Source organism: Taudactylus pleione, unplaced genomic scaffold, assembly GCF_031769625.1.
Source record: "Taudactylus pleione unplaced genomic scaffold, aTauple2 ptg000255l, whole genome shotgun sequence".
NCBI lineage: Eukaryota > Metazoa > Chordata > Amphibia > Anura > Myobatrachidae > Taudactylus > Taudactylus pleione.
In genome coordinates, this window is record NW_028284657.1 from 1,787,800 (window position 1) to 1,804,656 (window position 16,857).

General features: G+C 34.2%; 1 protein-coding gene across 1 annotated transcript in view; it reads left to right on the forward strand.

Moving 5' to 3' along the window:
* Positions 1–379: 379 nt before the first annotated feature.
* The window catches only part of TMEM95 (transmembrane protein 95), a gene marked incomplete at its 3' end in the record, with an annotated part of 161,377 nt that continues 144,899 nt past the window's right edge, over positions 380–16,857 (forward strand). Inside the window, exon 1 of the mRNA XM_088480530.1 lies at positions 380–560. Within this exon, the coding sequence (XP_088336656.1) occupies positions 380–560 (181 nt within the window). The remainder of the gene's footprint in view (positions 561–16,857) is intronic.

Sequence of the window (16,857 nt, forward strand, 5' to 3'; positions counted from 1 at the left end):
TGTGTGTGACATCACAATGCGGAGCTCCTCCCCCATCCCTCTGCTGTGTGTGACATCACAATGCGGAGCTCCTCCCCCATCTCTGTGCTGTGTGTGATGTCACAATGCAGAGCTCCTCCCCCTTCTCTCTGCTGTGTGTGACATCACAATGCGGAGCTCCTCCCCCATCCCTCTGCTGTGTGTGATGTCACAATGCGGAGCTCCTCCCCCATCCCTGTGCTGTGTGTGACGTCACAATGCAGAGCTCCGCGGTGAAGGAGGGAGGCTGTACCATGGGATCACACTGACGATGGGTGCAGCGCTGCAGGTATAATACTAATAACACAGCCACTATTATACTGTTATAGCTCCTCCTACATCTCTCCCCTCTGTGTCCTAGATGTGGCCCCTGGGGCTCCTGCTCCTCCTGTCCCCCTGCTCGGGGTGTGTGTTCTGCAGACAGCAGCACAGGAAGCTGCAGCGACGCTTTACACAGCTCTGTGAGGACTATAAGGCAGCTGAGCACACAGACATGTGCACCCAGTACCCGGGGCCCTTCAGCTTCAACCCATATGGCCTAGGTGAGAGCCAGCACCAAACACCTGTGCATCACTATGTACCTATATACACCTGTGCATCACTATGTACCTATATACACCTGTCATTACTATGTACCTATATACACCTGTCATTACTATGTATCTATATACACCTGTCATTACTATGTACCTATATACACCTGTCATTACTATGTATCTATATACACCTGTCATTACTATGTATCTATATACACCTGTCATTACTATGTATCTATATACACCTGTCATTACTATGTACCTATACACCTGTGCATCACTATGTACCTATACACCTGTGCATCACTATGTATCTATATACACCTGTCATTACTATGTACCTATATACACCTGTCATTACTATGTACCTATATACACCTGTCATTACTATGTACCTACACACCTGCGCATCACTATGTACCCATACACCTGTCATTACTATGTACCTATATACACCTGTCATTACTATGTATCTATATACACCTGTCATTACTATGTATCTATATACACCTGTCATTACTATGTATCTATATACACCTGTCATTACTATGTAACTATATACACCTGTCATTACTATGTATCTATATACACCTGTCATTACTATGTACCTATACACCTGTGCATCACTATGTACCTATACACCTGTGCATCACTATGTATCTATATACACCTGTCATTACTATGTACCTATATACACCTGTCATTACTATGTACCTATATACACCTGTCATTACTATGTACCTACACACCTGCGCATCACTATGTACCCATACACCTGTCATTACTATGTACCTATATACACCTGTCATTACTATGTATCTATATACACCTGTCATTACTATGTATCTATATACACCTGTCATTACTATGTATCTATATACACCTGTCATTACTATGTATCTATATACACCTGTCATTACTATGTATCTATATACACCTGTCATTACTATGTACCTATACACCTGTCATTACTATGTACCTATATACACCTGTCATTACTATGTATCTATATACACCTGTCATTACTATGTATCTATATACACCTGTCATTACTATGTATCTATATACACCTGTCATTACTATGTACCTATACACCTGTGCATCACTATGTACCTATACACCTGTGCATCACTATGTATCTATATACACCTGTCATTACTATGTACCTATATACAACTGTCATTACTATGTACCTACACACCTGCGCATCACTATGTACCCATACACCTGTCATTACTATGTACCTATATACACCTGTCATTACTATGTATCTATATACACCTGTCATTACTATGTATCTATATACACCTGTCATTACTATGTATCTATATACACCTGTCATTACTATGTACCTATACACCTGTGCATCACTATGTACCTATACACCTATGCATCACTATTTATCTATATACACCTGTCATTACTATGTACCTATATACACCTGTCATTACTATGTACCTATATACACCTGTCATTACTATGTACCTACACACCTGCGCATCACTATGTACCTATATACACCTGTCATCACTATGTACCCATATACACCTGTGCATCACTATGTACCTATATACACCTGTGCATCACTATGTACCTATACACCTGTGCATCACTATGTACCTATATACACCTGTCATCACTATGTACCCATATACACCTGTGCATCACTATGTACCTATACACCTGTGCATCACTATGTACCTATATACACCTGTGCATCACTATGTACCTATATACACCTGTCAACACTATGTACCTATATACACCTGTCATTACTATGTACCTACACACCTGTCATTACTATGTATCTATATACACCTGTCATCACTATGTACCTACACACCTGTCATTACTATGTATCTATATACACCTGTCATTACTATGTATCTATATACACCTGTCATCTCTATGTACCTATATACACCTGTCATTACTATGTACCTATATACACCTGTCATCACTATGTACCTATACACCTGTGCATCACTATGTACCTATATACACCTGTCATTACTATGTGTCTATATACACCTGTCATTACTATGTATCTATATACACCTGTCATCACTATGTACCTATATACACCTGTCATTACTATGTACCTATATACACCTGTTATTACTATGTACCTATATACACCAGTCATTACTATGTATCTATATACACCTGTCATTATTATGTATCTATATACACCTGTCATTACTATGTACCTATATACACCTGTCATTACTATGTACCTATATACACCTGTCATTACTATGTACCTACACACCTGTCATTACTATGTATCTATATACACCTGTCATTACTATGTACCTATATACACCTGTCATTACTATGTACCTATATACACCTGTCATTACTATGTATCTATATACACCTGTCATTACTATGTATCTACATACACCTGTTATTACTATGTAGATATATACACCTGTCATTACTATGTACCTATATACACCTGTCATTACTATGTACCTATATACACCTGTCATTACTATGTACCTACACACCTGTCATCACTATGTATCTATATACACCTGTCATTACTATGTACCTATATACACCTGTCATTACTATGTACCTATATACACCTGTCATTACTATGTACCTACACACCTGTCATTACTATGTATCTATATACACCTGTCATCACTATGTACCTATACACCTGTCATTACTATGTGTCTATATACACCTGTCATTACTATGTATCTATATACACCTGTCATTACTATGTATCTATATACACCTGTCATCACTATGTACCTACACACCTGTCATTACTATGTATCTATATACACCTGTCATTACTATGTACCTATATACACCTGTCATTACTATGTATCTATATACACCTGTCATTACTATGTATCTATATACACCTGTCATTACTATGTATCTATATATAACTGTCATTACTATGTATCTATATACACCTGTCACTACTATGTATCTATATACACCTGTCATTACTATGTACCTATATACACCTGTCATTACTATGTACCTATATACACCTGTCATTACTATGTATCTATATACACCTGTCATTACTATGTATCTATATACACCTGTCATTACTATGTATCTATATACACCTGTCATTACTATGTACCTATACACCTGTCATTACTATGTATCTATATACACCTGTCATTACTATGTACCTATATACACCTGTCATTACTATGTACCTATATACACCTGTCATCACTATGTACCTATACACCTGTCATTACTATGTGTCTATATACACCTGTCATTACTATGTATCTATATACACCTGTCATTACTATGTATCTATATACACCTGTCATTACTATGTACCTATATACACCTGTCATTACTATGTACCTACACACCTGTCATCACTATGTATCTATATACACCTGTCATTACTATGTACCTATATACACCTGTCATTACTATGTACCTATATACACCTGTCATTACTATGTACCTACACACCTGTCATTACTATGTATCTATATACACCTGTCATCACTATGTACCTATACACCTGTCATTACTATGTGTCTATATACACCTGTCATTACTATGTATCTATATACACCTGTCATTACTATGTATCTATATACACCTGTCATCACTATGTACCTACACACCTGTCATTACTATGTATCTATATACACCTGTCATTACTATGTACCTATATACACCTGTCATTACTATGTATCTATATACACCTGTCATTACTATGTATCTATATATAACTGTCATTACTATGTATCTATATACACCTGTCACTACTATGTATCTATATACACCTGTCATTACTATGTACCTATATACACCTGTCATCACTATGTACCTATATACACCTGTCATCACTATGTACCTATATACACCTGTCATCACTATGTATCTATATACACCTGTGTCATCACTATGTACCTATATACACCTGTCATCACTTTGTACCTATATACACCTGTCATTACTATGTATCTATATATAACTGTCATTATTATGTATCTATATACACCTGTCACTACTATGTATCTATATACACCTGTCATTACTATGTACCTATATACACCTGTCATCACTATGTATCTATATACACCTGTGTCATCACTATGTATCTATATACACCTGTCATCACTATGTACCTATATACACCTGTCATTACTATGTATCTATATATAACTGTCATTACTATGTATCTATATACACCTGTCACTACTATGTATCTATATACACCTGTCATTACTATGTACCTATATACACCTGTGTCATCACTATGTACCTATATACACCTGTCATCACTATGTACCTATACACCTGTCATTACTATGTATCTATATACACCTGTCATTACTATGTATCTATATACACCTGTGCATCACTATGTACCTATATACACCTGTCATTACTATGTATCTATATACCTGTCATTACTATGTACCTACACACCTGTAATTACTATGTATCTATATACACCTGTCATTACTATGTACCTACACACCTGTCATTACTATGTACCTATACACCTGTCATTACTATGTATCTATATACACCTGTCATTACTATGTGTCTATATACACCTGTCATTACTATGTATCTATATACACCTGTCATTACTATGTATCTATATACACCTGTCATTGCTATGTACCTACACACCTGTCATTACTATGTGCCTATATACACTTGTCATTACTATGTATCTATATACACCTGTCATTACTATGTACCTACACACCTGTCATTACTATGTGCCTATATACACCTGTCATTACTATGTATCTATATACACCTGTCATTACTATGTATCTATATACACCTGTCATTACTATGTACCTATATACACCTGTCATCACTATGTACCTATATACACCTGTCATTACTATGTATCTATATACACCTGTCATTACTATGTATCTATATACACCTGTCATCACTATGTACATAAATACACCTGTCATTACTATGTACCTATATACACCTGTCATTACTATGTACCTATATACACCTGTGCATCACTATGTATCTATATACACCTGTCATTACTATGTATCTATATACACCTGTCATTACTATGTATCTATATAAACCTGTCATTACTATGTACCTATATACACCTGTCATTACTATGTATCTATATACAACTGTCATTACTATGTATATATATACACCTGTGCATCACTATGTATCTATATACACCTGTCATTACTATGTATCTATATACACCTGTCATTACTATGTACCTATATACACCTGTCATCACTATGTATCTATATACACCTGTGCATCACTATGTATCTATATACACCTGTCATTACTATGTACCTATATACACCTGTCATTACTATGTACCTATATACACCTGTCATTACTATGTACCTATATACACCTGTCATTACTATGTACCTACATACACCTGTCATTACTATGTACCTATATACACCTGTCATTACTATGTATATATATACACCTGTGCATCACTATGTATCTATATACACCTGTCATTACTATGTATCTATATACACCTGTCATTACTATGTACCTATATACACCTGTCATCACTATGTATCTATATACACCTGTGCATCACTATGTACCTATATACACCTGTCATCACTATGTACCTATATACACCTGTCATTACTATGTACCTATATACACCTGTCATCACTATGTGTCTATATACACCTGTCATCACTATGTACCTATACACCTGTCATTACTATGTATCTATATACACCTGTCATTACTATGTACCTATACACCTGTCATTACTATGTATCTATATACACCTGTCATTACTATGTACCTATATACACCTGTCATTACTATGTACCTATATACACCTGTCATTACTATGTATCTATATACACCTGTCATTACTATGTACCTATATACACCTGTCATCACTATGTATCTATACACCTGTCATTACTATGTACCTATATACACCTGTCATCACTATGTATCTATACACCTGTCATTACTATGTACCTATATACACCTGTCATTATTATGTATCTATATACACCTGTCATTACTATGTATCTATAAACACCTGTGCATCACTATGTACCTATATACACCTGTCATCACTATGTATCTATATACACCTGTCATTACTATGTATCTATATACACCTGTCATTACTATGTACCTATATACACCTGTCATTACTATGTATCTATATACACCTGTCATTACTATGTACCTATATACACCTGTCATTACTATGTATCTATATACACCTGTCATTACTATGTATCTATACACCTGTCATTACTATGTACCTATATACACCTGTCACTACTATGTACCTATATACACCTGTCATTACTATGTATCTATATACACCTGTCATTACTATGTATCTATATACACCTGTCATTACTATGTATCTATATACACCTGTCATTACTATGTATCTATACACCTGTCATTACTATGTACCTATATACACCTGTCATTACTATGTATCTATATACACCTGTCATTACTATGTACCTATATACACCTGTCATTACTACATACCTATATACACCTGTCATTACTATGTACCTACACACCTGTCATTACTATGTACCTATATACACCTGTGCATCACTATGTACCTATATACACCTGTCATTACTATGTATCTATATACACCTGTGCATCACTATGTACCTATATACACCTGTCATTACTACATACCTATATACACCTGTCATTACTATGTACCTACACACCTGTCATTACCATGTACCTATATACACCTGTGCATCACTATGTACCTATATACACCTGTCATTACTATGTACCTATATACACCTGTCATTACTATGTATCTATATACACCTGTCATTACTATGTATCTATATACACCTGTCATTACTATGTACCTATATACACCTGTCATTACTATGTATCTATACACCTGTCATTACTATGTACCTATATACACCTGTGCATCACTATGTACCTATATACACCTGTCATTACTATGTACCTATATACACCTGTCATTACTATGTATCTATATACACCTGTCATTACTATGTACCTATATACACCTGTCATTACTATGTATCTATATACACCTGTCATTACTATGTACCTACACACCTGTCATTACTATGTACCTATATACACCTGTCACTACTATGTACCTATATACACCTGTCATTACTACATACCTATATACACCTGTCATTACTATGTATCTATATACACCTGTCATTACTATGTATCTATACACCTGTCATTACTATGTATCTATATACACCTGTCATTACTATGTACCTATATACACCTGTCATTACTATGTACCTATATACACCTCTCATTACTATGTATCTATATACACCTGTCATTACTATGTACCTATACACCTGTCATTACTATGTACCTATATACACCTGTCATCACTATGTATCTATACACCTGTCATTACTATGTACCTATATACACCTGTCATTACTATGTATCTATATACACCTGTCATTACTATGTATCTATAAACACCTGTGCTTCACTATGTACCTATATACACCTGTCATTACTATGTATCTATACACCTGTCATTACTATGTATCTATATACACCTGTCATCACTATGTACCTATATACACCTGTCATCACTATGTATCTATACACCTGTCATTACTATGGACCTATATACACCTGTCATTACTATGTACCTATATACACCTGTCATTACTATGTACCTATATACACCTGTCATCACTATGTATCTATACACCTGTCATTACTATGTACCTATATACACCTGTCATTACTATGTACCTATATACACCTGTCATTACTATGTATCTATATACACCTGTCATTACTATGTACCTATATACACCTGTCACTGCTATGTACCTATATACACCTGTCATTACTATGTACCTATATACACCTGTCATTACTATGTATCTTTATACACCTGTCATTACTATGTACCTATATACACCTGTCATTACTATGTACCTATATACACCTGTCATTACTATGTACCTATACACACCTGTCATTACTATGTATCTATATACACCTGTCATTACTATGTATCTATATACACCTGTCATTACTATGTACCTAAATACACCTGTCATTACTATGTACCTATATACACCTGTCATTACTATGTATCTATATACACCTGTCATTACTATGTACCTAAATACACCTGTCATTACTATGTACCTATATACACCTGTCATTACTATGTACTTATATACACCTGTCATTACTACATACCTATATACACCTGTCATTACTATGTATCTATATACACCTGTCATTACTATGTACCTACACACCTGTCATTACTATGTACCTATATACACCTGTCATTACTACATACCTATATACACCTGTCATTACTATGTATCTATATACACCTGTCATTACTATGTACCTATATACATCTCTCATTACTATGTATCTATATACACCTGTCATTACTATGTACCTATATACACCGGTGTATCACTATATACCTATATACACCTGTCATTACTATGTACCTATATACACCTGTCATTACTATGTATCTATATACACCTGTCATTACTATGTATCTATATACACCTGTCATTACTATGTACCTATATACACCTGTCATTACTATGTATCTATATACACCTGTCATTACTATGTATATATACACCTGTCACTACTATGTACCTATATACACCTGTCATTACTATGTACCTATATACACCTGTGCATCACTATGTACCTACACACCTGTCTTTACTATGTATCTATATACACCTGTCATTACTATGTACCTATATACACCTGTGCATCACTATGTACCTATATACACCTGTCATTACTATGTACCTATATACACCTGTGCATCACTATGTACCTACACACCTGTCATTACTATGTACCTATATACACCTGTCATTACTATGTATCTATATACACCTGTCATTACTATGTACCTATATACACCTGTGCATCACTATGTACCTATATACACCTGTCATTACTATGTACCTATATACACCTGTCATTACTATGTATCTATATACACCTGTCATTACAATGTACCTATATACACCTGTCATTACTATGTATCTATATACACCTGTCATTACTATGTACTTATATACACCTGTCATTACTATGTACCTACACACCTGTCATTACTATGTATCTATATACACCTGTCATTACTATGTACCTATATACACCTGTCATCACTATGTACCTATATACACCTGTCATCACTATGTATCTATATACACCTGTCATCACTATGTATCTATACACCTGTCATTACTATGTACCTATATACACCTGTCATTACTATGTACCTATATACACCTGTCATTACTATGTACCTATATACACCTGTCATTACTATGTACCTATATACACCTGTCATTACTATGTACCTATATACACCTGTCATCACTATGTACCTATATACACCTGTCATTACTATGTATCTATATACACCTGTCATTACTATGTATCTATATACACCTGTCATTACTATGTACCTATATACACCTGTCATCACTATGTACCTATATACACCTGTCATCACTATGTATCTATATACACCTGTCATCACTATGTATCTATACACCTGTCATTACTATGTACCTATATACACCTGTCATTACTATGTACCTATATACACCTGTCATTACTATGTATCTATATACACCTGTCATTACTATGTACCTATATACACCTGTCATTACTATGTATCTATATACACCTGTGCATCACTATGTACCTATATACACCTGTCATTACTATGTACCTATATACACCTGTCATTACTATGTACCTACACACCTGTCATCACTATGTACCTATATACACCTGTCATTACTATGTATCTATACACCTGTCATTACTATGTACCTATATACACCTGTCATCACTTCGTATCTATACACCTGTCATTACTATGTACCTATATATACCTGTCATTACTATGTACCTATATATACCTGTCATTACTATGTACCTATATATACCTGTCATTACTATGTACCTATATATAACTGTCATTACTATGTACCTATATACACCTGTGCATCACTATGTACCTATATACACCTGTGCATCACTATGTACCTACACACCTGTCATTACTATGTACCTATATACACCTGTCATTACTATGTGCCTATATACACCTGTCATTACTATGTATCTATATACACCTGTCATTACTATGTACCTATTCACACCTGTCATTACTATGTACCTATATACACCTGTCATTACTATGTACCTATATACACCTGTCATTACTATGTACCTATATACACCTGTCATTACTATGTATCTATATATACCTGTCATTACTATGTATCTATATACACCTGTCATTACTATGTATCTATATACACCTGTCATCACTATGTGTCTATATACACCTGTCATCACTATGTACCTATATACACCTGTCATTACTATGTACCTATATATACCTGTCATTACTATGTACCTACACACCTGTCATTACTATGTATCTATATACACCTGTCATTACTATGTACCTATATACACCTGTCATTACTATGTACCTATATACACCTGTCATTACTATGTACCTACACACCTGTCATTACTATGTATCTATATACACCTGTCATTACTATGTATATATACACCTGTCATTACTATGTATCTATATACACCTGTGCATCACTATGTACCTATATACACCTGTCATTACTATGTATCTATATACAGCTGTCATTACCATGTACCTACACACCTGTCATTGCTATGTATCTATATACACCTGTCATTACTATGTATCTATATACACCTGTCATTACTATGTACCTATATACACCTGTCATTACTATGTACCTATATACACCTGTCATTACTATGTACCTATATACACCTGTCATCACTATGTACCTACACACCTGTCATTACTATGTATCTATATACACCTGTCATTACTATGTATATATACACCTGTCATTACTATGTATATATACACCTGTCATTACTATGTATATATACACCTGTCATTACTATGTATCTATATACACCTGTCATTACTATGTACCTACACACCTGTCATTACTATGTACCTATATACACCTGTCATTACTATGTATCTATATACACCTGTCATTACTATGTACCTATATACACCTGTCATTACTATGTACCTATATACACCTGTCATTACTATTTACCTATATACACCTGTCATTACTATGTACCTATATACACCTGTCATTACTATGTACCTATATACACCTGTCACTACTATGTACCTATATACACCTGTCATTACTATGTATCTATATACACCTGTCATTACTATATACCTATATACACCTGTCATTACTATGTACCTATACACCTGTCATTATTATGTGTCTATATACACCTGTCATCACTATGTATCTATATACACCTGTCATTACTATGTACCTATATACACCTGTCATTACTATGTAACCATATACACCTGTCATTACTATGTATCTATATACACCTGTCATCACTATGTACCTATATACACCTGTCATTACTATGTATCTATATACACCTGTCATTACTATGTATCTATATACACCTGTCATTACTATGTACCTATATACACCTGTCATTACTATGTATCTATATACACCTGTCATTACTATGTACCTATACACCTGTCATTACTATGTACCTATATACACCTGTGCATCACTATGTACCTACACACCTGTCATCACTATGTACCTTTATACACCTGTCACTACTATGTACCTATATACACCTGTCATCACTATGTACCTTTATACACCTGTCACTACTATGTACCTATATACACCTGTCATTACTATGTACCTATATACACCTGTCATTACTATGTACCTATATACACCTGTCACTACTATGTACCTATATACACCTGTCATTACTATGTACCTATATACACCTGTCATTACTATGTATCTATATACACCTGTCATTACTATGTACCTATATACACCTGTCATCACTATGTACCTATATACACCTGTCATTACTATGTAACCATATACACCTGTCATTACTATGTATCTATATACACCTGTCATCACTATGTACCTATATACACCTGTCATTACTATGTATCTATATACACCTGTCATTACTATGTATCTATATACACCTGTCATTACTATGTACCTATATACACCTGTCATTACTATGTATCTATATACACCTGTCATTACTATGTACCTATACACCTGTCATTACTATGTACCTATATACACCTGTCATTACTATGTACCTACACACCTGTCATCACTATGTACCTTTATACACCTGTCACTACTATGTACCTATATACACCTGTCATCACTATGTACCTTTATACACCTGTCACTACTATGTACCTATATACACCTGTCATTACTATGTACCTATATACACCTGTCATTACTATGTACCTATATACACCTGTCACTACTATGTACCTATATACACCTGTCATTACTATGTACCTATATACACCTGTCATTACTATGTATCTATATACACCTGTCATTACTATGTACCTATATACACCTGTCATCACTATGTATCTATATACACCTGTCATTACTATGTATCTATATACACCTGTCATTATTATGTATCTATATACACCTGTCATTACTATGTACCTATATACACCTGTCATTACTATGTATCTATATACACCTGTCATTACTATGTACCTATATACACCTGTCACTACTATGTACCTATATACACCTGTCACTACTATGTACCTATATACACCTGTCATTACTATGTACCTATATACACCTGTCATTACTATGTATCTATATACACCTGTCATTACTATGTACCTATATACACCTGTCATTACTATGTACCTATATACACCTGTCATTACTATGTACCTATATACACCTGTCACTACTATGTACCTATATACACCTGTCATTACTATGTACCTATATACACCTGTCATTACTATGTATCTATATACACCTGTGCATCACTATGTACCTATATACACCTGTCATTACTATGTACCTATATACACCTGTCATTACTATGTACCTATATACACCTGTCACTACTATGTACCTATATACACCTGTCACTACTATGTACCTATATACACCTGTCATCACTATGTACCTATAAACCTGTTATTACTATGTATCTATATACACCTGTCATTACTATGTACCTATATACACCTGTCATTACTATGTACCTATATACACCTGTCATCACTATGTACCTATATACACCTGTCATTACTATGTATCTATATACACCTGTCACTACTATGTACCTATATACACCTGTCATCACTATGTACCTATATACAGCTGTCATTACTATGTACCTATATACACCTGTCATTACTATGTACCTATATACACCTGTCACTACTATGTACCTATATACACCTGTCATCACTATGTACCTATAAACCTGTTATTACTATGTATCTATATACACCTGTCATTACTATGTACCTATATACACCTGTCATCACTATGTACCTATATACACCTGTCATCACTATGTACCTATATACACCTGTCATTACTATGTATCTATATACACCTGTCACTACTATGTACCTATATACACCTGTCATTACTATGTACCTATATACACCTGTCATTACTATGTATCTATATAAACCTGTCACTACTATGTACCTATATACACCTGTCATTACTATGTACCTATAAACCTGTCATTACTATGTATCTATATACACCTGTCATTACTATGTATCTACATACACCTGTCATTACTATGTACTTATATACACCTGTCATTACTATGTACCTATATACACCTGTCATTACTATGTACCTATATACACCTGTTATTACTATGTACTTATATACACCTGTCATTACTATGTACCTATATACACCTGTCATTACTATGTACCTATATACACCTGTTATTACTATGTATCTATATACACCTGTCATTACTATGTACCTACACACCTGTCATCACTATGTACCTATATACACCTGTCATTACTATGTACCTATATACACCTGTCACTACTATGTACCTACACACCTGTCATTACTATGTATATATATACACCTGTCATTACTATGTACCTATATACACCTGTCATTACTATGTACCTATATACACCTGTCACTACTATGTACCTATATACACCTGTCACTACTATGTAACTATATACACCTGTCATTACTATGTATCTTTATACACCTGTCATTACTATGTACCTATATACACCTGTCATTACTATGTATCTATATACACCTGTCATTACTATGTATCTATATACACCTGTCATTACTATGTATCTATATACACCTGTCATTACTATGTACCTATATACACCTGTCATTACTATGTACCTATATACACCTGTCATTACTATGTACCGTTATACACCTGTCATTACTATGTACCTATATACACCTGTCATTACTATGTACCTATATACACCTGTCATTACTATGTACCTATATACACCTGTCATTACTATGTACCTATATATAACTGTCATCACTATGTACCTATAAACCTGTTATTACTATGTATCTATATACACCTGTCATTACTATGTATATATATACACCTGTCATTACTATGTACCTATATACACCTGTCATCACTATGTACCTATAAACCTGTTATTACTATGTATCTATATACACCTGTCATTACTATGTACCTATATACACCTGTCATTACTATGTATATATACACCTGTCACTACTATGTACCTATATACCCCTGTGCATCACTATGTACCTTTATACACCTGTGCATCACTATGTACCTATATACACCTGTCATTACTATGTACCTATATACACCTGTCACTACTATGTACCTATATACACCTGTGCATCACTATGTACCTAAATACACCTGTCATTACTATGTATCTATACACCTGTCATTACTATGTACCTATATACACCTGTCATTACTATGTACCTATATACACCTGTCATTACTATGTACCTATATACACCTGTCATTACTATGTACCTATATACACCTGTCATTACTATGTATCTATATACACCTGTTATTACTATGTACTTATATACACCTGTCATTACTATGTACCTATATACACCTGTCATTACTATGTATATATACACCTGTTATTACTATGTACCTATATACACCTGTCATTACTATGTACCTACACACCTGTCATCACTATGTACCTATATACACCTGTCATTACTATGTACCTATATACACCTGTCACTACTATGTACCTACACACCTGTCATTACTATGTATATATATACACCTGTCATTACTATGTACCTATATACACCTGTCATTACTATGTACCTATATACACCTGTCACTACTATGTACCTATATACACCTGTCACTACTATGTAACTATATACACCTGTCATTACTATGTATCTTTATACACCTGTCATTACTATGTACCTATATACACCTGTCATTACTATGTACCTATATACACCTGTCATTACTATGTACCTATATACACCTGTCATTACTATGTACCTATATACACCTGTCACTACTATGTACCTATATACACCTGTCACTACTATGTAACTATATACACCTGTCATTACTATGTATCTATATACACCTGTCATTACTATGTATCTATATACACCTGTCATTACTATGTACCTATATACACCTGTCATTACTATGTATCTATATACACCTGTCATTACTATGTATCTATATACACCTGTCATTACTATGTATCTATATACACCTGTCATTACTATGTACCTATATACACCTGTCATTACTATGTACCTATATACACCTGTCATTACTATGTACCTTTATACACCTGTCATTACTATGTACCTATATACACCTGTCATTACTATGTACCTATATACACCTGTCATTACTATGTACCTATATACACCTGTCATTACTATGTACCTATAAACCTGTTATTACTATGTATCTATATACACCTGTCATTACTATGTATATATATACACCTGTCATTACTATGTACCTATATACACCTGTCATCACTATGTACCTATAAACCTGTTATTACTATGTATCTATATACACCTGTCATTACTATGTACCTATATACACCTGTCATTACTATGTATATATACACCTGTCACTACTATGTACCTATATACCCCTGTGCATCACTATGTACCTTTATACACCTGTCATTACTATGTACCTATATACACCTGTCACTACTATGTACCTATATACACCTGTGCATCACTATGTACCTAAATACACCTGTCATTACTATGTATCTATACACCTGTCATTACTATGTACCTATATACACCTGTCATTACTATGTACCTATATA